Source organism: Pecten maximus, unplaced genomic scaffold (assembly GCF_902652985.1).
Source record: "Pecten maximus unplaced genomic scaffold, xPecMax1.1, whole genome shotgun sequence".
In the NCBI taxonomy this organism is placed as follows: Eukaryota; Metazoa; Mollusca; class Bivalvia; order Pectinida; family Pectinidae; genus Pecten; species Pecten maximus.
In genome coordinates, this window is record NW_022983076.1 from 835 (window position 1) to 25447 (window position 24613).

Below are 24613 nucleotides of genomic sequence, written 5' to 3' on the forward strand. Positions count from 1 at the left end.
CTATCAAACAGTATTTTACATTTCCAATATAAGGTAATGGTTCTGTTACGTTTTACATACAATCTGTGTTAAATCTAAACGGTTATTTGATATAACATTAATAAATTGTTATTTGGTTGAATTCCATTTTATCGTTATTCCTTTTCCAAACATGACATGAACATGATATCGTTATGGAAGTGACTAAGCGAAAGAAACTTTATCGAGACTGTATATCGGCAAAACTACACCAAACTACGAGTGACAGAACGAAATATTACTTATACATTTACATGTATTGACCAGTCTTTACACTGAACTGATGAGTGACAGAGCGGAGTTATAATGATTATGTAATGTTGACAAATATTGACCAAACTTTGCACCAAAAATGACAACTCGCTTAATTCGAACACTCGGATAACTCAAAGTTTTTTCGTGGTCCCGTCGAGTTCGAGTTAACGAAGTTCCACTGTATGTCATATACATTTGTATATATATTGATTTGTGTTAAATATATTACCTATATATCATATATATATATACATTTGTATATATATTGATTTGTGTTAAATATATTACCTATATATCATATATATATATACATTTGTATATATATTGATTTGTGTTAAATATATTACCTATATATCATATATATATATACATTTGTATATATATTGATTTGTGTTAAATATATTACCTATATATCATATATATATATACATTTGTATATATATTGATTTGTGTTAAATATATTACCTATATATCATATATATATATACATTTGTATATATATTGATTTGTGTTAAATATATTACCTATATATCATATATATATATACATTTGTATATATATTTCTTTGTATACATATATTGATTTATGCTACATATATTACCTATATATTTTGATTTATGTTACATATATTACCTATATATTGATTTATGTTACATATATTACCTATATATCATAAATATATTGATTTATTTTACATATAGTTAATTATGTCAATGTTAACTATAACAGGTGTCGGAGGGATAGAGGCTGAAGCTGTCATGTTAGGACAGGCCATTAGCATGGTCCTACCACAAGTTGTTGGGTACAAACTGACTGGACTGGTCAACCCTTTGGTCACCTCCACCGATGTTGTACTGACCATCACCAAGGTAACGCATCCTAGATCTGTCAATTAAATGTCAAAGTGCAAAAAGTTCAACCTGTTAAACTTAATCTATAAATACGAAAATTGTGGTTTAGTGTTTCAATAAAATATAGTTTCAATATGTACAATCATCTTGAAGAATGCAGTGAAAGTTACGACCACCTCAAAGTTACGACCACAGTGTTCGAAAGTAAAGGTGGTCCGATGGTCCGAGGCTATAGAAAACCTGGTCGGTCTGTGTAAAATTTCAAAGTGTTGGCCCCATTGGCTATGAAAAGTTTGAGCCCTGACATACATTACAATTCATGAAAACAACATTCCATTATTTTCTGACAAATGATCATATGAAATCAGAGCTTACAATAGAGTTTATTTTACCCATAACAGCGTGTTACATTTGCGTGACAGTTATGCTACTTTCAACAATGTTTTAAAAAATTGGTCTATGGAAAAATAACTTGGGCTATGGGATTTCAATTTTCTGTAGACATATTGTCTAAGGAATTTTCATATATAATTTCATACACTGCGACCACCTCAAAGTTACGACCACCTCAAAGTACATAATGTCCCCTACCAAGTTATACTGTAATATTAAGTAAACTGCATCTATTTATAATTTTAGAACCTGAGACAAATTGGTGTTGTTGGAAAGTTTGTGGAGTTTTTTGGCCCTGGTGTAGAACATTTGTCCATTGCTGATCGGGCTACAATCTCTAACATGTGCCCCGAGTACGGAGCAACCATAGGATTTTTCCCCGTCGACGGGAAAAGTCTGGAATATCTACGACAGACAGGTGGGGTCCTCATGTCACTGAAATATAACGAAATTAGGATAAACTGTGAAGAAATGAAAGTAAAATCTACTGATGTTGAATAAGAAACCCATTATGTAAATAAGGCAGTTAGTGTTGACATGATGTTTTGTAGAATGATGTGTCAGTATTGTAATACTAGGATGATACTGTGATCTTTATCTTGGTTACACTCTATATCTTTGTTAAACTTTTTAATCCAGTCATGACAACAGGATGGGGACAAATGTTTTGATGTCTTTATCTAAAGACTTATACAATGAAATAGAAAAGAATGACGGTTTTATTTCAGGTTTTCATAATCTACATTCCAACTCTATTATTTATGTTCCAGGTCGTCATGGTGACAAGATACAACAGATAGAGAAATACCTCCAAGCCGTTCATATGTTCCGTAACTATGGTGACTCATCCCAAGATCCAGTTTTTTCACAGGTCCGTATTCTAATCATAGAAATAGACCAAATGTTCTTCTAGTAGGGTAAGCATGTTTTATTGACAACTCATGTAATTAAGTCAAATCAAGGTTGAGATAAACTTTGTAAACTGCACCAGTAAATGATGAAAAACAAGAATTATTCCTTATATTTACATTTTAACGTGTGTTTTTTGGTCACCTGAGACAAAGCCTCGAACTTCTTCTCAGAAACCGCTCAACCAATTTTAAAGAAATTTTTCAAAACTTTCCATCGCCAAAAGCCAACCAGAATTGTGAATTATATGGACCCCCTTCCCTCATGGTCGGGGTCAAAAGGGGTCAAATTGGCTGAAATTTCAAAAATCTTCTTCTCAAGACCCAAAAAAGGTAGAATCAAGTACTCTTCATAGAGAGAAGGGTCTTAAGGTCCTTAAATTGTGAATTGCATGACCCTGGGGTCTCATGTCTGCTCCAGGGAGGGGGTAAACTTTAGTGTAGTTTGTATAGGGCAATCACGTGTTTGACTTTCATTTGTTTGATTTCTTTTGAAATTCATTCTAACTTGATTAGAACTAGCAGTTTTGGAAGTCAATTTGATGCAAATGCAAATGTTGGCCCAACGGTTCCCTAGGGGCTAATTGGCAGGTTAAAAAGGGGCAAATGGACAGAAATATTTCAAAACTCAGTGACCATTAAGGCCATTATGCCTCTTGTTGTTTAATGTTATTTCAAAAAATTAAATCAGCATTCTTTTTTCAGTATTATACAAACAGATGTAACAGCTGATTCAAATATCTTGGGAAAGGTTGTCAACTACAGGAATAAACAAAATATAGTTCCTCAATAACATCTTTTGTTTGTTTGATTCCTGTAAGATATTTCAAACATTTGTTTTTCATCATTTTATTTTAGTTAATTCTAACGTATTCCATTCATATTTTATTAACGTCAGGGTGCCTTTGGCACCTGCCGTTATAGGCGTGGTGGGAAAATGTTGTTACTGATAGATCTGTTCCGGCTAACTATTCCTCATTTCTGTCATACAAATGATATACATCCGCAGCCTAATATAGTTCCTATTTTGATAGCAATTATTGACACAATTTAAGTGATGTAAACCGTGTTTACTGCAATTATTTAAAATGAATTGTTAATGTTTGGTGTTCTAGATTATTTTAGAGTATAATAATTAACCTTTTTCCTCGTCAGTATATACAATTTTGTTGGCGTAGGATTACGTAGTTCCGTCTCGATAGTGCCTTGAAAACGAAAGTAGAAAAATCAGTTTGATCGTCGTAGAAATTTACATGCATTCACAGAGAAACTATCCACATCTGTTTATCCTGAGTTAATATGCAGGAACATTTTATAGCTTAAAACCAATCCTATTTACGTAGTCAAATGCACCCGAGCATTCCACGAGATAACTTCAGCTGTCACGTGACTCTTCACGACACTAGTCAGCCAGACTGTAACTAAACCAACGACCGTTCCCAGTTTCAAATTCATTTGTAAGTCGCTAGAATACGCATGAAATATGACCAGGAATTGAGGGCAAGTTGTAACAAACTACATTGCCGTTTTTTGTGAGGATTTTATTAAATAAGGTTATTATTTGTTGTTTGAAAAGAATCTAATGATTATGATCCGTGACTGATGTACTGGCAGTGTCAAAACTAGATATGTCTCGTCGGACAACGCGACCGCAATTTTCTATGAGTTAAAATGTGTTACCTAAGGGGTCATAAAATAGATGTTTGATGAATAAAATTTAAAAAACTTCGGCTGTGTACATCTTGGATTTTATCTTTAGTTGTAGTTACTTGACAACATGTTCTGTTAATAGACCGATTTGTCGCTCAGTTGATTCTTTTTTCAAAGTTTACAAGCAGCTTTACTGATTCAGGAGTATATCAATAATCTTCCACAAGCAATAAAGAAATCAGGAAAGAACTATACTCAGCTTTTGTCAGCTGATATATATGTTATACATGTTTTCTTGAATATATATAGAATAGAAATACCAGGGCCAGATGAAGACATTTCATCTGATGCAAATGTAACTGTCTGACTATAAAATCCAATTTTAAATTTCTTATAATATGACCTCAGACCCTGACGTTTCCCAGGGCCTTTGGCCCTTTGATTGGGAAAAAGTCAAAACAGAAACAAAAATAGTCATTGCGTATTCACACTAATTATGCATGTGTGTACTGGCCCGGCTTGTATTCCTACGTGTCAGATTTGATTGATGTACACTTGTAAACAATGTTTTCATTAGTAGGGTTATATTACGAACACACACCATCAATGTAAATATTTGCATGGAAACTGTATTTATTAGACTTCCTGTTTAAAGTGAGTAGCTTTTCTTGTTATATTTAACAATACAAAACTTCTTTTCTGACAGTCCATTCTTAATAACCTCTGAACTTTAACCTTTACAGATTGTGGAGCTTGACCTTTCTACGATTGTATCGTGTTGTTCTGGCCCAAAACGGCCTCATGACAAGGTGGCTGTGACGGACATGAAAACAGACTTCCAGGCTTGTCTCAACAACAAAGTCGGCTTCAAGGTAAGGTCATAAGGTCAAACTTGTCAGAAAACAGACTTCCAGGCTTGTCTCAACAACAAAGTCGGCTTCAAGGTAAGGTCATAAGGTCAAACTTGTCAGAAAACAGACTTCCAGGCTTGTCTCAACAACAAAGTCGGCTTCAAGGTAAGGTCATAAGGTCAAACTTGTCAGAAAACAGATTTCCAGGCTTGTCTCAACAACAAAGTCGGCTTCAAGGTAAGGTCATAAGGTCAAACTTGTCAGAAAACAGATTTCCAGGCTTGTCTCAACAACAAAGTCGGCTTCAAGATAAGGTCATAAGGTCAGACTTGTCAGAAAACGGACTTCCAGGCTTGTCTCAACAACAAAGTCGGCTTCAAGGTAAGGTCATAAGGTCAGACTTGTCAGGGTCAAACTGCTTACTAAGGTCAAAATAATCCATTGGAAGTCTCCTACAATATTTTTAGCTTACAGGGACAAAGTCCGGCTATGGCTGACCTTGGTGTCATCTTTATGACCTATTTGATCATGATCTGTCCATCATCTTGTCGTGCATTTTTGACATTTTCTTCACAACCCCTGAACTGATTATGAGGAAATTTTACAGGAAAATTCTTGGCAAGAATGAACAAAAATTGCGTATTTTATATGTTCTCTGCCATGAGGGACAAATTGAATGAAATTTCAAAATCTTCTTCTTAAGAACAAGCAATGGTAAAATCAAATAATCTTCATTGATGGAAGGGTCTTGAGGAGCTTTACCAAAATTGGGAAATTCTTAACCCAAAGGTCTCCTGTTCCCCCAAGGGAGGGAGTAAACTTTGCTATAGTTTAGATAGGGAAATCACAAGTTTTAACATCAGTTGTCTTATCTACATTGGAAATAATTTCAACTTGATTATTATTATCAGTATGGGATTGCATTTTTTTGGTGTGAACATTACGGCATTGGTTGATCCCCAGGGGCTATTGGGTGAGGACAAAAAATGGTCAAATTGACTAAAATTTCAAAAATCTTCGACAGATTCAGATACATCTACATCAGGTACTGTCCAGAAATGAAAAGGTCTTCAGCTACTTTATCAGGATTGTATAATTCTTAACACTGCGGTATCATACCACCAACCCACACCTCCACTGGGGTATCATACCACCAACCCACACCTCCACTTCCCCTAGGGAGATCTTAACACTGGGGTATCATACCACCAACCCACACCTCCACTTCCCCTAGGGAGATCTTAACACTGGGGTATCATACCACCAACCCACACCTCCACTTTCCCTAGGGAGATCTTAACACTGGGGTATCATACCACCAACCCACACCTCCACTTCCCCTAGGGAGATCTTAACACTGGGGTATCATACCACCAACCCACACCTCCACTTCCCCTAGGGAGATCTTAACACTGGGGTATCATACCACCAACCCACACCTCCACTTCCCCTAGGGAGATCTTAACACTGGGGTATCATACCACCAACCCACACCTCCACTTCCCCTAGGGAGATCTTATCACTGGGGTATCATACCACCAACCCACACCTCCACTTCCCCTAGGGAGATCTTAACACTGGGGTATCATACCACCAACCCACACCTCCACTTCCCCTAGAGAGATCTTAACACTGGGGTATCATACCACCAACCCACACCTCCACTTTCCCTAGGGAGATCTTAACACTGGGGTATCATACCAGCCAACCCACACCTCCACTTCCCCTAGAGAGATCTTAACACTGGGGTATCATACCACCAACCCACACCTCCACTTCCCCTAGGGAGATCTTAACACTGGGGTATCATACCACCAACCCACACCTCCACTTCCCCTAGGGAGATCTTATCACTGGGGTATCATACCACCAACCCACACCTCCACTGGGGTATCATACCACCAACCCACACCTCCACTGGGGTATCATACCACCAACCCACACCTCCACTGGGGTATCATACCACCAACCCACACCTCCACTTCCCCTAGGGAGATCTTAACACTGGGGTATCATACCACCAACCCACACCTCCACTTCCCCTAGGGAGATCTTATCACTGGGGTATCATACCACCAACCCACACCTCCACTTCCCCTAGGGAGATCTTATCACTGGGGTATCATACCACCAACCCACACCTCCACTTCCCCTAGGGAGATCTTATCACTGGGGTATCATACCACCAACCCACACCTCCACTTCCCCTAGGGAGATCTTATCACTGGGGTATCATACCACCAACCCACACCTCCACTTCCCCTAGGGAGATCTTAACACTGGGGTATCATACCACCAACCCACACCTCCACTGGGGTATCATACCACCAACCCACACCTCCACTGGGGTATCATACCACCAACCCACACCTCCACTTCCCCTAGGGAGATCTTAACACTGGGGTATCATACCACCAACCCACACCTCCACTTCCCCTAGGGAGATCTTAACACTGGGGTATCATACCACCAACCCACACCTCCACTTCCCCTAGGGAGATCTTAACACTGGGGTATCATACCACCAACCCACACCTCCACTTCCCCTAGGGAGATCTTAACACTGGGGTATCATACCACCAACCCACACCTCCACTTCCCCTAGGGAGATCTTAACACTGGGGTATCATACCACCAACCCACACCTCCACTTCCCCTAGGGAGATCTTAACACTGGGGTATCATACCACCAACCCACACCTCCACTTCCCCTAGGGAGATCTTATCACTGGGGTATCATACCACCAACCCACACCTCCACTTCCCCTAGGGAGATCTTATCACTGGGGTATCATACCACCAACCCACACCTCCACTTCCCCTAGAGAGATCTTAACACTGGGGTATCATACCACCAACCCACACCTCCACTTCCCCTAGGGAGATCTTAACACTGGGGTATCATACCACCAACCCACACCTCCACTTCCCCTAGGGAGATCTTAACACTGGGGTATCATACCACCAACCCACACCTCCACTTCCCCTAGGGAGATCTTATCACTGGGGTATCATACCACCAACCCACACCTCCACTTCCCCTAGGGAGATCTTATCACTGGGGTATCATACCACCAACCCACACCTCCACTTCCCCTAGGGAGATCTTAACACTGGGGTATCATACCACCAACCCACACCTCCACTTCCCCTAGGGAGATCTTATCACTGGGGTATCATACCACCAACCCACACCTCCACTGGGGTATCATACCACCAACCCACACCTCCACTGGGGTATCATACCACCAACCCACACCTCCACTGGGGTATCATACCACCAACCCACACCTCCACTTCCCCTAGGGAGATCTTAACACTGGGGTATCATACCACCAACCCACACCTCCACTTCCCCTAGGGAGATCTTAACACTGGGGTATCATACCACCAACCCACACCTCCACTTCCCCTAGGGAGATCTTATCACTGGGGTATCATACCACCAACCCACACCTCCACTTCCCCTAGGGAGATCTTAACACTGGGGTATCATACCACCAACCCACACCTCCACTTCCCCTAGGGAGATCTTATCACTGGGGTATCATACCACCAACCCACACCTCCACTTCCCCTAGGGAGATCTTAACACTGGGGTATCATACCACCAACCCACACCTCCACTTCCCTTAGGGAGATCTTATCACTGGGGTATCATACCACCAACCCACACCTCCACTTCCCCTAGAGAGATCTTAACACTGGGGTATCATACCACCAACCCACACCTCCACTTTCCCTAGGGAGATCTTAACACTGGGGTATCATACCACCAACCCACACCTCCACTTCCCCTAGGGAGATCTTATCACTGGGGTATCATACCACCAACCCACACCTCCACTTCCCCTAGGGAGATCTTAACACTGGGGTATCATACCACCAACCCACACCTCCACTTCCCCTAGGGAGATCTTAACACTGGGGTATCATACCACCAACCCACACCTCCACTTCCCCTAGGGAGATCTTAACACTGGGGTATCATACCACCAACCCACACCTCCACTTCCCCTAGGGAGATCTTAACACTGGGGTATCATACCACCAACCCACACCTCCACTTTCCCTAGGGAGATCTTAACACTGGGGTATCATACCACCAACCCACACCTCCACTTTCCCTAGGGAGATCTTAACACTGGGGTAGCATACCACCAACCCACACCTCCACTTCCCCTAGGGAGATCTTAACACTGGGGTATCATACCACCAACCCACACCTCCACTTCCCCTAGGGAGAGGGTAAAGTTTACTAGTTTGTATGGGGAAACTGGATAGATTTTGTCCATCCATTATAATTAACGATTTTGAATCTTGGAAGAGATTTAAACACAGGAATTATTTTGAGGATACAGACACTATTAACCCTATCCTTAGGGGCTAAGAGGAGGGACTAAAAGTGGTCCAATTGGTTGAGCTTCAACAATATGCTTCTGTAGTCAGACAAAGACTATGTCAGAATAATGTCCCATTAGGTATTTGAGATTTTTGTATTTTTACCTACCAGGTATTTTTAATTCCAAGTCAAATTGAAAGTCAGATAACGTTAGGGCTCTAGTTATAAAACACTGATACAGCTTATTAAATATTTTACATTCTGTGTTCCTTGTGCAAAATCTTGATAAAAACAAAACATGAACCTTTGCCACAGTATATTCCCTGCATGTTGGAGATAGGGCTGTCATATTTGTGTGTTCCCTGTCGTAAGAGCTTTCTAATGGTGCCACTCTGTTGGCTATGTTCTGACAAGTCTTGTTTTAATCAGACTGTTAGGAGCTCCTCCAATAATGTTATTGTTTGTTATCAACATGAGGATAAGTATATGAACAGTGATTTTCCTGGCAATTTTGGGAAATAGCCATCTGGTGGAAGTTAGTAATCTTAAGTGCAGGTAATTTTCAAATTAGGGGAAAGAGCTCGAGGGGCTCATAGTTGCTGGATTTTGTGTTATCAAATAAGTTTTACCAGAAATCATTTTATCAAGATTTCAATATTGTTGTTAAACTGTGATTAGCTTAATCACCTTTTGAACAACCGGGTCCAGAAGATTGCGGCTTAAGTGTTATTGATAACATTTAAATGTTAAAATTATGGATACAAAATTTGTTCTCAATATTGACCCAAATTTTCACTACCATTCTTCATTATAATCCAAATAAATTTTTGACTTGACAGGGTTTTGCCATTCCCTCGGATCGCCAGTCTGTTACTGCCCCAATTGTTTCCGATAACCAAGAGTACCTTCTGTCGCATGGCTCCATTGTCATAGCAGCCATCACCAGCTGTACGAACACCAGTAACCCGTCCGTCATGTTGGGGGCGGGGCTCCTAGCCAAGAAAGCAGTGGAGGCAGGGCTTAGTGTAAATCCATACATCAAGACAAGTTTGTCGCCGGGCAGTGGGGTGGTCACATACTATCTCAGGGAGAGTGGAGTCACGCCCTACCTAGAGAAACTGGGGTAAGATTGAAAGAATCAGGTCTCCGAAAGATGGTCTGAACTTTAGAAGGACAAAAGACGATGGTCTTTAGACCAAAAGTTTAAGATAATGAATATAACCATTTTGCTGATTTTGAATTGGTCTGAGTTAAACTGGGTAATTCCCAGAGAATGTATTGTAATATATAATATGTTGTAGATTTGATATCGTGGGTTACGGCTGCATGACTTGTATAGGAAACAGTGGCCCTCTACCAGAGCCAGTATCAGAGGCCATAGAAAAGGTGAGTCACAATTTAAATAAATACACCCAGAGTATTGACAGTCACTACAAAAACTACTTGTACTCCCAAAACTTTGGTCATTCTTTAGACGTTGTCTGCAGCTTTTAAAAGAACATTGATGTTCTGTTTATTAGAATCCAGAGTAGAATCTGTTTATGCTCTTATATGACAATTTAATTCACAAATGTGACATCTATAATAATACTTCCGTGTTCGATTAAATATGGCTGACATCAAAATATTTGGTTGGAATCTGTAACATACTCAGAAATAGATTGTCTGTGTACCCAAATTGATACAGTACCCAAATTGATTCCATCAGATTAATTCACAGGTAGAGTTCGGCAGAAGTGATGATTAGACATCATCAATGTCATATACTCAAAAACAAAATGGTCAACATAATTGAAAAAAACATTGTAGAATCCCATTAGTAGCTGGAATTGTGAGTGTTCTAACTACTCGATGTGTGTTGTCTCTGCCATCTTGCTTCCAACATTGATCTAGATCTGTGTATGTCTACTGTTACTTTTTCTCAGAAAGGCCTTCTTCAAACTTTCTCTTAGGAACTTTTTCTTATTATCAGATTATAAAGAGGAAAAGAGGAAATAACTGAAATTAGAGTAAATGTCATTCTGTCATGGAACCAATAAAGATAGTTCATTGGTTGGCGCCAAGATCCCTCTGGGATCTCTTGTTCATATGCAAATCTGATGTCAGACATATTTGTTATTAATCAGTTCATATGTCACAACAGAATGACTTAGTAGCATGTGGTGTGCTGTCTGGGAATCGAAACTTTGAAGGACGGATCCATCCTCTGACGCGGGCAAACTACCTAGCCTCACCGCCCCTTGTCATAGCCTACGCACTAGCAGGAACAGTCCTTATCGACTTTGAAACTCAACCTTTAGGTAAGTATTCATATATAGGCTCAAAACACAACACTTACATCAATAATATATCCTTCATACAGTTGGTCGAAACACAGTCTTGGTAAGAACAGGTTATAAACGTTAAATTGGCCATTGAATAAGTCCCTCATATGGCCGGAGAAGTTGTAGATGATAAAACAATCAAAAGTATTATTTGTCATGTAATGATCAGACTACTTGATAAACTTGAACAAAATCTGCCCATATTCAGATTTCAACCAATCACAATATAACACCAAATAGTGGCCATTTTGTTGAAACATCAAAAGTTACGAAGTGTATGCAGTCTCATACTACTACACGCCTACTGTGTTACTGGGGATAAGCCCATACTACTACACACCTGCTGTGTTACCGGGGATAAGCCCATACTACTACACACCTGCTGTGTTACCGGGGATAAGCCCATACTACTACACACCTTCTGTGTTACCGGGGATAAGCCCATACTAATACACACCTACTGTTACCGGGGATAAGCCCATACTACTACACACCTGCTGTGTTACCGGGGATAAGCCCATACTACTACACACCTCCTGTGTTACCGGGGATAAGCCCATACTACTACACGCCTGCTGTGTTACCGGGGATAAGCCCATACTACTACACACCTGCTGTGTTACCGGGGATAAGCCCATACTACTACACACCTACTGTGTTACCGGGGATAAGCCCATACTACTACACGCCTACTGTGTTACCGGGGATAAGCCCATACTACTACACACCTGCTGTGTACCGGGGATAAGCCCATACTACTACACGCCTACTGTTACCGGGGATAAGCCCATACTACTACACACCTGCTGTGTTACCAGGGATAAGCCCATACTACTACACACCTACTGTTACCGGGGATAAGCCCATACTACTACACACCTTCTGTGTTACCGGGGATAAGCCCATACTACTACACGCCTACTGTGTTACCGGGGATAAGCCCATACTACTAAACACCTGCTGTGTTACCGGGGATAAGCCCATACTACTACGCACCTGCTGTGTTACCGGGGATAAGCCCATACTACTACACACCTGCTGTGTTACCGGGGATAAGCCCATACTACTACACGCCTACTGTGTTACCGGGGATAAGCCCATACTACTACACACCTGCTGTGTTACCGGGGATAAGCCCATACTTCTACACGCCTACTGTGTTACCGGGGATAAGCCCATACTACTACACACCTGCTGTGTTACCGGGGATAAGCCCATACTACTACACGCCTACTGTGTTACCGGGGATAAGCCCATACTACTACACACCTACTGTGTTACCGGGGATAAGCCCATACTACTACACACCTACTGTGTTACCGGAGATAAGCCCATACTACTACACGCCTGCTGTGTTACCGGTGTAGTATGGTATTTTGACCCCCATGGTAAATTGACCCCGGGGTCAAAATACCATTATGGTAAAATGACCCCCCCCATGGTAAAGTGACCCCCCCATACTAAAGTCACTAAAACATGATTTTCATATATCATTTTATATATTTTCATTAAAACAATATTGTATCATTATAAACAGTACAAGTTTGGAGGGGTAGGTTGACTATATAGTGAAATATAGGTGAATAGTTGATGGAGAACATTAATGAAGAAATAAAGCTTTTTTAGCCCACCATCATCAGATGGTGGGCTATTCAAATCGCCCTGCGTCCGTGGTCCGTCGTCCGTCCGTCCGTCCGTCCCTCCGTCCGTCCGTCCGTCCGTCCGTCCGTCCCTCCGTCCGTCCGTAAACAATTCTTGTTATCGCTAATCCTCAGAAAGTACTGAAGGGATCTTTCTCAAATTTCATATGTAGGTTTCCCTTGGTGCCTAGTTATGCATATTGCATTTTGAGACCAATCGGAAAACAACATGGCCGACAGGCAGCCATCTTGGATTTTGACAATTGAAGTTTGTTATCGCTATTTCTCAGAAAGTAATGAAGGGATCTTTCTCAAATTTCATATGTAGGTTCCTCTTGGTGCTTAGTTATGCATATTGCATTTTGAGACCAATCAGAAAACAACATGGCCGACAGGCAGCCATCTTGGATTTTGACAATTGAAGTTTGTTATCGCTATTTCTCAGAAAGTACTGAAGGGATCTCTCTCAAATTTCATATTTAGGTTCCACTTGGTACCTAGTTACGCATACTGCATTTTGAGACCAATCAGAAAACAACATGGCCGACAGGCAGCCATCTTGGATTTTGACAATTGAAGTTTGTTATCGCTATTTCTCAGAAAGCACTGAAGGGATCTTTCTCAAATTTCATATGTAGGTTCCACTTGGTGCCTAGTTATGCATATTGCATTTTGAGACCAATCGGAAAACAACATGGCCGACAGGCAGCCATCTTGGATTTTGACAATTGAAGTTTGTTATCTCTATTTCTCAGAAAGTACTGAAGGGATCTTTCTCAAATTTCATATGTAGGTTCCCCTTGGTGCCTAGTTATGCATATTGCATTTTGAGACCAATCGGAAAACAACATGGCCGACATGCAGCCATCTTGGATTTTGACAATTGAAGTTTGTTATCGCTATATCTCAGAAAGTACTGAAGGGATCTTTCTCAAATTTCATATGTAGGTTCCTCTTATTGCCTTGTTATGCATATTGCATTTTGAGACCAATCGGAAAACAACATGGCCGACAGGCAGCCATCTTGGATTTTGACAATTGAAGTTTGTTATCGCTATTTCTCAGAAAGTGATGAATGGATCTTTCTCAAATTTCATATGTAGGTTCCTCTTGTTGCCTAGTTATGCATATTGCATTTTGAGACCAATCGGAAAACAACCTGGCCGACAGGCAGCCATCTTGGATTTTGACAATTGAAGTTTGTTATCGCTATTTCTCAGAAAGTAATGAAGGGATCTCTCTCAAATTTCATACATACGTTCCCCTCAGTGCCTTGTTATGCATATTGCATTTTGAGACCAATCAGAAAACAACATGGCTGACAGGTAGCCATCTTGGATATTGACAATTGAAGTTTGTTATCACTATTTCTCAGAAAGTTTTGAAGGGATCTTTCTCAAATTTCATATGTAGGTTCCCTTTGGTGCCTAGTTATGCATATTGCATTTTGAAACTAATCAGAAAACAACATGGCCGACAGGCAGCCATCTTGGATTTTGACAATTGAAGTTTGTTATCGCTATTTCTCAGAAAGCACTCAAGGGATCTTTCTCAAATTTCATATGTATGTTCCCCTTAGTGCCTAGTTTTGCATATTGGGACCAATCCAAAAACAACATGGTCGACAGACAGCCATTATCGCTAAATCTTAAATTTTATATATAGCTTCCCCTTGTTTGAAAAGTACTAGCTATAGAGGGCTGTTTCTGAATTTACACAGATTAGTAAGACTTAGAAGAAGGGAAAAGTAGAGAAAAGATCAATCTGACATGGAACCTATGAAGATCATTCAATGGTGGGCGCCAAGATCCCTCTGGGATCTCTTGTTATCATGAATTTTGGTAATTTTGGTAACTTATTTTCAAAAAACCTTTATCAGCATCAATAATTCTATAAATTTTAACAACAACAACAAAATTGGTCTGGTCTGGGGTAACTAATTTTGATGAGTCATTTATGCCTGGAAGGGGGGAGGGTCACTTTACCATGGCCATGGTAAAGTGACCCCCCCCCCTCCTGCCCCTCCACAACCACCTACAAAGTTAACAATATTTTATTTGTTTACTTCCATTCATTAAAATATACATAAATAAAGTCAAGACAATTGGTCTTAGGGTAGGTGATTTTTGATGTAAGTTATATGGAGAGGTTGGGAAGAGGGAATCACTTTACCATGATTATAGTGAAAATATATTTTTGGGGATTTTTTTTTTTTTTTCACTAAATATTTTTTCAATTAACCTCAAATCATTAATCTATACATTTAAAAACCATTGAATTGAATCGTGATCAGTTAATTTAATGCGATTCATGTAATAAGGGGGAAGGGGGGGGGGGGGGGGGTCACTTTACCATGGCCATGATAAAGTGACCCCCCCCCCCCCCCCCCCCCCCCTCCTGCCCCTCCACAACCACCTACAATGTTAACAATATTTTATTTGTTTACTTCCATTCATTAAAATATACATAAATAAATTCAAGACAATTGGTCTTAGGGTAGGTGATTTTTGATGTAAGTTATGTGGAGAGGTTGGGAAGAGGGGAATCACTTTACCATGATTATAGTGAAAATATTTTTTTGTGGATTTAATTTTTTTCACTTAATATTTTCCAATCAACCTCAATTCATTAATCTATACATTTAAAAAAATTGAATTGAATGGTTATCAGTGAATTTAATGTGAGTCATGTAATTAGGGGGAAGATGGAGGGGGGGGGGGGGGGGGGGGGTCACTTTACCATGCCCATGGTAAAAGTGACCCCCCCCCCCCCCCCCCACACACACACACACACAAACACACACACACACCTACAATGTTAACACTATATTATTTGTTTTCCTTCCATTCATTATAATATACATAAATAAAGTCAAGAAAATATTGGTCTTGGGGTAGGTGATTATTGTAGAGAGGTTGGGAGAGGGGAGTCACTTTACCATGATTATAGTGAAAATATTTTTTTTGTGGATTTAATTTTTTTCACTTTATATTTTCCAATAAACCTCAATTCATTAATCTATACATTTAAAAAAATGTAATTGAATCGTTATCAGTGAATTTAATGTGAGTCATGTAATGAGGGGGAAGTTGGAGGGGGGGGGGGGGGTCACTTTACCATGGCCATGGTAAAATGACCCCCCCACCACTCCCGCCCCTCTACACACCTACAAAGTTAACACTATTTTATTTGTTTTCCTTTCATTCATTATAATATACAAAAATGAAAATAATTGAAGTAAACTACTGAAAGTTTGGCAAAAAACTATTTTTTGATGGAGGGGGAGGGGGTCACTTTACCATAGCCAATACAAATCATGTTGCTGTTAATGTATAGACCTGCCACAACTTGAAATGATCTACCCCAATACAATTCTGTTGATACTTCACGATCTGATTTATAGAATAATACTTATTTAACCAAAATTTTCAATAATTTATTTCAATTAATTAATCAATCTATATGTGAGAACATAAAGCATCTACAAAATGTTTGGATGTTAACATTATAACAACAAGTGATGATGTTAATGTGAGTCATGTGAGGAGTGGGGGGAAAGCGACCCCCCTTCCTTACATAACTTACATCAATATCAATTATCTCAGGCCAATTTAGATTTGTTAAAATGTATAGATTAAGGAATTAAGGTTTATTAAGAAAAAAGGGTAAAATATTTTATTTTATTATGGATATAGTAGCGTAGTAAGTAAAATTGATTAATATATTTTATCAATTTTACTTATTACACTACCATATCACACATACATGATCACATCAAAAATTTTTCTTAGACAAATCTTGTTTTGTTATGATGGATATTTTAAGGAATTTAGTTTTTTTTAGGTCACCTGAGACAAAGTCTCAAGTGACCTATTCTAATCGCCTTTTGTCCGTCATCGTCTGTCGGCGTCCATAAACTTTTCACATTTTCGACTTCTCCAAAACCACTGAACAAAATTCAATGAAATTTGGCAGAAAGTTTCTATGGATGAAGGTCAACCAAAATTGTGAATTATATGGTCCCCACCCCCCAGGGGCCGGAGGGGTGGGGCCAAAAAGGGTCAAATTGACTAAAACTTCAAAAATCTTCTTCTCTACGCTCAGATATGGTGGAGTCAAACACTCTTTATAGATGAAAGGGTCTTGTGGTGCTTTACCAAAATTGTGAATTGCATGACCCTGGGGTCTCACGTTTGCCCCTGGGGAGGGGGTAAACTTTACTATAGTTTATATAGGGAAATCATATTTTTGACTATTATTTGTTGGATTTGTATTGGAATTCATTCTAACTTGGTTCAAATTATCAGCAAGGGAAGACAGTTTGATGGTATGTACATGTTGGCTCTAGTTGACCCCCAGGGGCTGGTGGGTGGGTCCAAAAAGGGTCAAATTGACTAAAATTTCAAAAATCTTCTTCTCTACTCTCAGATATGGTAGAATCAAATACTCTTCATAGATGGAAAGGTCTTAAGGTGCTTTACCAAAATTGTGAATTTCATGACCCTGGGGTCTCACATTTGCCCCTGGGGAGGGGGTAAACTTTACTATAGTTTATATAGGGAAATCACGTTTTTGACTATTATTTGTTGGATTTCTATTGGAATTTATTCTAACTTGGTTCAAATTATCAGCATAGGATAACAGTTTGATGGTATGTACATGTTGGCCCTGGTTGACCCCCAAGGGCTGGTGGGCGGGGCCAAAAAGGGTCAAATTGACTGAAATTTCAAAAATCTTCTTCTCTACTCTTATATTTGTTAGAATCAAAAAATCTCAATAGATGGAAGGGTCTTATGGTGCTTTACCAAGATTTTGAATTTAATGACACAGGGGTCTTGCATTTTGCCCCTGGGGAGGGGGTAAACTTTACTATAGTTGATATAGGGAAATCACATTTTTGGCTATTATTTGTTGGATTTGTATTGGAATTTTTCAAACCTGGTCAACATCATCAGCGTTAGATAACAGCTGATAGTACCCATATGTTGGCCCTGACTGACCCCCAGGGGCTGACAGGCGGGGCTAAAAAGTGTCAATTTGACTGAAATTTCAAAATTTTATTCTCAATACCTATATAAGATAGAATCAAAAATGTTTCATAGAAGGAATGGTTTTATGGTGTTTTACTTGAATTGTGAATTTCATGACCCTGGGGCTTTTCAATTTGCGCCTTGGGTGAGGGTAAACTTTGCGATAGTTTATATAAGGAATTCATATCTTTGACAATCATTTGTTTTGTCTATTTGAATTCATTTTAACTTTCTTAAAATTATCAGCAAGGGATGACAGCTTAATATGCACATGTTGGCCCTGACTGACCCCAAGGACTGATGGGTGGGGCCAAAAAGGGTCAATTAAATTAACTGAAATATTTCAAATCTCAGGTGACCGTTAAGGCCCGTTAAAGATTTGAGGTTGATAAAAAAAAAATGTCAAAATATCTTGTTTCGTTATGGTCAAAAAGTAGTGGAAGTGAATGAGGGGGGCAGGGGGGGTCACTTTACCATGGCCATGGTAAAGTGACCCCCCCCCCCCCCCCCCCCCCCCCCCCCCCCCCCCCCCTTCCTCCTTACATGTACATGATCACATCAAAAACTTATCTGAGATCAATTTTGGTTTGTTTTGTTATAATGTATAGGTTAAAGAATTGAGGTTGATCAAAGAATTTTTTTTTTTTTTAAAAATGTCAAAATATCTTGTTTCGTTATGGTCATGTTAAAGTGACCCAAACCTGCCCCAGCTTTTGCAATGATCTACCAAAATCTAATATTGTAAATACTTTATTTTTAGTGGAGTAAACTTGTTATAAAAGTTTGGTGAAAAAGGTATATCAAAGTATTGTAAAAGTAGTGGAAGGGAATAAGCGGGGGAGGGGGGGGTCACTTTACCATGGCCATGGTAAAGTGACCCCCCCCCCCCTTTCCCGACTTGCATCAAAATCACTTATCTGATACAATATAGCTTTCATTAAAAAAATATGTTGAATGATATATGAAAAACAAGTTAGGATTTTTTTTTTTTTTTTTTTTTGGAAGGGGGGGTCATTCTACCATGGGGGGGGTTCATTTTACCATAATGGTATTTTGACCCCGGGGTCATTTCACCATAATGGTATTTTGACCCCGGGGTCATTTCACCATGATTCAAAATACCATGCTACACCGGGGATAAGCCCATACTACTACACACCTTCTGTGTTACCGGGGATAAGCCCATACTACTACACACCTTCTGTGTTACCGGGGATAAGCCCATACTACTACACACCTGCTGTGTTACCGGGGATAAGCCCATACTACTAAACACCTGCTGTGTTACCGGGGATAAGCCAATACTACTACACGCCTGCTGTGTTACCGGGGATAAGCCCATACTACTACACGCCTACTGTGTTACCGGGGATAAGCCCATACTACTACACACCTACTGTGTTACCGGGGATAAGCCCATACTACTACACGCCTACTGTGTTACCGGGGATAAGCCCATACTACTACACACCTACTGTGTTACCGGGGATAAGCCCATACTACTACACGCCTGCTGTGTTACCGGGGATAAGCCCATACTACTACACACCTGCTGTGTTACCGGGGATAAGCCCATACTACTACACACCTGCTGTGTTACCGGGGATAAGCCCATACTACTACACACCTACTGTTACCGGGGATAAGCCAATACTACTACACGCCTACTGTGTTACCGGGGATAAGCCCATACTACTACACGCCTACTGTGATACTACTACACGCCTACTGTGTTACCGGGGATAAGCCCATACTACTAAACACCTGCTGTGTTACCGGGGATAAGCCCATACTACTACACACCTGCTGTGTTACCGGGGATAAGCCCATACTACTACACGCCTGCTGTGTTACCGGGGATAAGCCCATACTACTACACGCCTGCTGTGTTACCGGGGATAAGCCCATACTACTACACGCCTGCTGTGTTACCGGGGATAAGCCCATACTACTACACGCCTGCTGTGTTACCGGGGATAAGCCCATACTACTACACGCCTGCTGTGTTACCGGGGATAAGCCCATACTACTACACGCCTGCTGTGTTACCGGGGATAAGCCCATACTACTACACGCCTGCTGTGTTACCGGGGATAAGCCCATACTACTACACGCCTGCTGTGTTACCGGGGATAAGCCCATACTACTACACACCTACTGTTACCGGGGATAAGCCAATACTACTACACGCCTACTGTGTTACCGGGGATAAGCCCATACTACTACACGCCTACTGTGTTACCGGGGATAAGCCCATACTACTACACGCCTACTGTGTTACCGGGGATAAGCCCATACTACTACACACCTGCTGTGTTACCGGGGATAAGCCCATACTACTACACACCTGCTGTGTTAACGGGGATAAGCCCATACTACTAAACACCTGCTGTGTTACCGGGGATAAGCCCATACTACTACACGCCTACTGTGTTACCGGGGATAAGCCCATACTACTAAACACCTGCTGTGTTACCGGGGATAAGCCCATACTACTACGCACCTGCTGTGTTACCGGGGATAAGCCCATACTACTACACACCTGCTGTGTTACCGGGGATAAGCCCATACTACTACACGCCTACTGTGTTACCGGGGATAAGCCCATACTACTACACACCTGCTGTGTTACCGGGGATAAGCCCATACTTCTACACGCCTACTGTGTTACCGGGGATAAGCCCATACTACTACACACCTTCTGTGTTACCGGGGATAAGCCCATACTACTACACACCTTCTGTGTTACCGGGGATAAGCCCATACTACTACACACCTGCTGTGTTACCGGGGATAAGCCCATACTACTACACGCCTGCTGTGTTACCGGGGATAAGCCCATACTACTACACACCTTCTGTGTTACCGGGGATAAGCCCATACTACTACACACCTTCTGTGTTACCGGGGATAAGCCCATACTACTACACACCTGCTGTGTTACCGGGGATAAGCCCATACTACTAAACACCTGCTGTGTTACCGGGGATAAGCCAATACTACTACACGCCTGCTGTGTTACCGGGGATAAGCCCATACTACTACACGCCTACTGTGTTACCGGGGATAAGCCCATACTACTACACACCTGCTGTGTTACCGGGGATAAGCCCATACTACTACACGCCTACTGTGTTACCGGGGATAAGCCCATACTACTACACACCTACTGTGTTACCGGGGATAAGCCCATACTACTAAACACCTGCTGTGTTACCGGGGATAAGCCCATACTACTACACACCTGCTGTGTTACCGGGGATAAGCCCATACTACTACACGCCTACTGTTACCGGGGATAAGCCCATACTACTACACGCCTGCTGTGTTACCGGGGATAAGCCCATACTACTACACACCTGCTGTGTTACCGGGGATAAGCCCATACTACTACACACCTGCTGTGTTACCGGGGATAAGCCCATACTACTACACACCTACTGTTACCGGGGATAAGCCAATACTACTACACGCCTACTGTGTTACCGGGGATAAGCCCATACTACTACACGCCTGCTGTGTTACCGGGGATAAGCCCATACTACTACACACCTACTGTGTTACCGGGGATAAGCCCATACTACTACACCCCTACTGTGTTACCGGGGATAAGCCCATACTACTACACGCCTACTGTGTTACCGGGGATAAGCCCATACTACTACACACCTGCTGTGTTACCGGGGATAAGCCCATACTACTACACACCTGCTGTGTTAACGGGGATAAGCCCATACTACTAAACGCCTGCTGTGTTACCGGGGATAAGCCCATACTACTACACGCCTGCTGTGTTACCGGGGATAAGCCCATACTACTACACGCCTGCTGTGTTACCGGGGATAAGCCCATACTACTACACGCCTGCTGTGTTACCGGGGATAAGCCCATACTACTACACGCCTGCTGTGTTACCGGGGATAAGCCCATACTACTACACGCCTGCTGTGTTACCGGGGATAAGCCCATACTACTACACGCCTCCTGTGTTACCGGGGATAAGCCCATACTACTACACGCCTGCTGTGTTACCGGGGATAAGCCCATACTACTACACGCCTTCTGTGTTACCGGGGATAAGCCCATACTTCTACACGCCTACTGTGTTACCGGGGATAAGCCCATACTACTACACACCTTCTGTGTTACCGGGGATAAGCCCATACTACTAAACACCTGCTGTGTTACCGGGGATAAGCCAATACTACTACACGCCTGCTGTGTTACCGGGGATAAGCCCATACTACTACACGCCTACTGTGTTACCGGGGATAAGCCCATACTACTACACACCTGCTGTGTTACCGGGGATAAGCCCATACTACTACACGCCTACTGTGTTACCGGGGATAAGCCCATACTACTACACACCTACTGTGTTACCGGGGATAAGCCCATACTACTACACGCCTGCTGTGTTACCGGGGATAAGCCCATACTACTACACACCTGCTGTGTTACCGGGGATAAGCCCATACTACTACACACCTGCTGTGTTACCGGGGATAAGCCCATACTACTACACACCTACTGTTACCGGGGATAAGCCAATACTACTACACGCCTACTGTGTTACCGGGGATAAGCCCATACTACTACACGCCTACTGTGATACTACTACACGCCTACTGTGTTACCGGGGATAAACCCATACTACTAAACACCTGCTGTGTTACCGGGGATAAGCCCATACTACTACACACCTGCTGTGTTACCGGGGATAAGCCCATACTACTACACGCCTGCTGTGTTACCGGGGATAAGCCCATACTACTACACGCCTGCTGTGTTACCGGGGATAAGCCCATACTACTACACGCCTGCTGTGTTACCGGGGATAAGCCCATACTACTACACGCCTGCTGTGTTACCGGGGATAAGCCCATACTACTACACGCCTGCTGTGTTACCGGGGATAAGCCCATACTACTACACGCCTGCTGTGTTACCGGGGATAAGCCCATACTACTACACGCCTGCTGTGTTACCGGGGATAAGCCCATACTACTACACGCCTGCTGTGTTACCGGGGATAAGCCCATACTACTACACACCTACTGTTACCGGGGATAAGCCAATACTACTACACGCCTACTGTGTTACCGGGGATAAGCCCATACTACTACACGCCTACTGTGTTACCGGGGATAAGCCCATACTACTACACGCCTACTGTGTTACCGGGGATAAGCCCATACTACTACACACCTGCTGTGTTACCGGGGATAAGCCCATACTACTACACACCTGCTGTGTTAACGGGGATAAGCCCATACTACTAAACACCTGCTGTGTTACCGGGGATAAGCCCATACTACTACACGCCTACTGTGTTACCGGGGATAAGCCCATACTACTACACACCTGCTGTGTTACCGGGGATAAGCCCATACTACTACGCACCTGCTGTGTTACCGGGGATAAGCCCATACTACTACACACCTGCTGTGTTACCGGGGATAAGCCCATACTACTACACGCCTACTGTGTTACCGGGGATAAGCCCATACTACTACACACCTGCTGTGTTACCGGGGATAAGCCCATACTTCTACACGCCTACTGTGTTACCGGGGATAAGCCCATACTACTACACACCTGCTGTGTTACCGGGGATAAGCCCATACTACTACACGCCTACTGTGTTACCGGGGATAAGCCCATACTACTACACACCTACTGTGTTACCGGGGATAAGCCCATACTACTACACACCTACTGTGTTACCGGAGATAAGCCCATACTACTACACGCCTGCTGTGTTACCGGGGATAAGCCCATACTACTACACACCTTCTGTGTTACCGGGGATAAGCCCATACTACTACACACCTTCTGTGTTACCGGGGATAAGCCCATACTACTACACACCTGCTGTGTTACCGGGGATAAGCCCATACTACTAAACACCTGCTGTGTTACCGGGGATAAGCCAATACTACTACACGCCTGCTGTGTTACCGGGGATAAGCCCATACTACTACACGCCTACTGTGTTACCGGGGATAAGCCCATACTACTACACACCTGCTGTGTTACCGGGGATAAGCCCATACTACTACACGCCTACTGTGTTACCGGGGATAAGCCCATACTACTACACACCTACTGTGTTACCGGGGATAAGCCCATACTACTAAACACCTGCTGTGTTACCGGGGATAAGCCCATACTACTACACACCTGCTGTGTTACCGGGGATAAGCCCATACTACTACACGCCTACTGTGTTACCGGGGATAAGCCCATACTACTACACGCCTGCTGTGTTACCGGGGATAAGCCCATACTACTACACACCTGCTGTGTTACCGGGGATAAGCCCATACTACTACACACCTGCTGTGTTAC

The 24613-nt window shown here is 42.1% G+C and overlaps 1 protein-coding gene across 1 annotated transcript in view; it reads left to right on the forward strand.

Moving 5' to 3' along the window:
* Positions 1–1002: 1002 nt before the first annotated feature.
* Positions 1003–24613, forward strand: part of LOC117321405 (cytoplasmic aconitate hydratase-like) — a gene marked incomplete at both ends in the record, with an annotated part of 40558 nt that continues 16947 nt past the window's right edge. Inside the window, 7 exons of the mRNA XM_033875837.1 lie at positions 1003–1142; positions 1764–1935; positions 2288–2388; positions 4819–4947; positions 10108–10391; positions 10570–10654; positions 11412–11568. Coding sequence (XP_033731728.1) covers positions 1003–1142; positions 1764–1935; positions 2288–2388; positions 4819–4947; positions 10108–10391; positions 10570–10654; positions 11412–11568 — 1068 coding nt within the window. The remainder of the gene's footprint in view (positions 1143–1763; positions 1936–2287; positions 2389–4818; positions 4948–10107; positions 10392–10569; positions 10655–11411; positions 11569–24613) is intronic.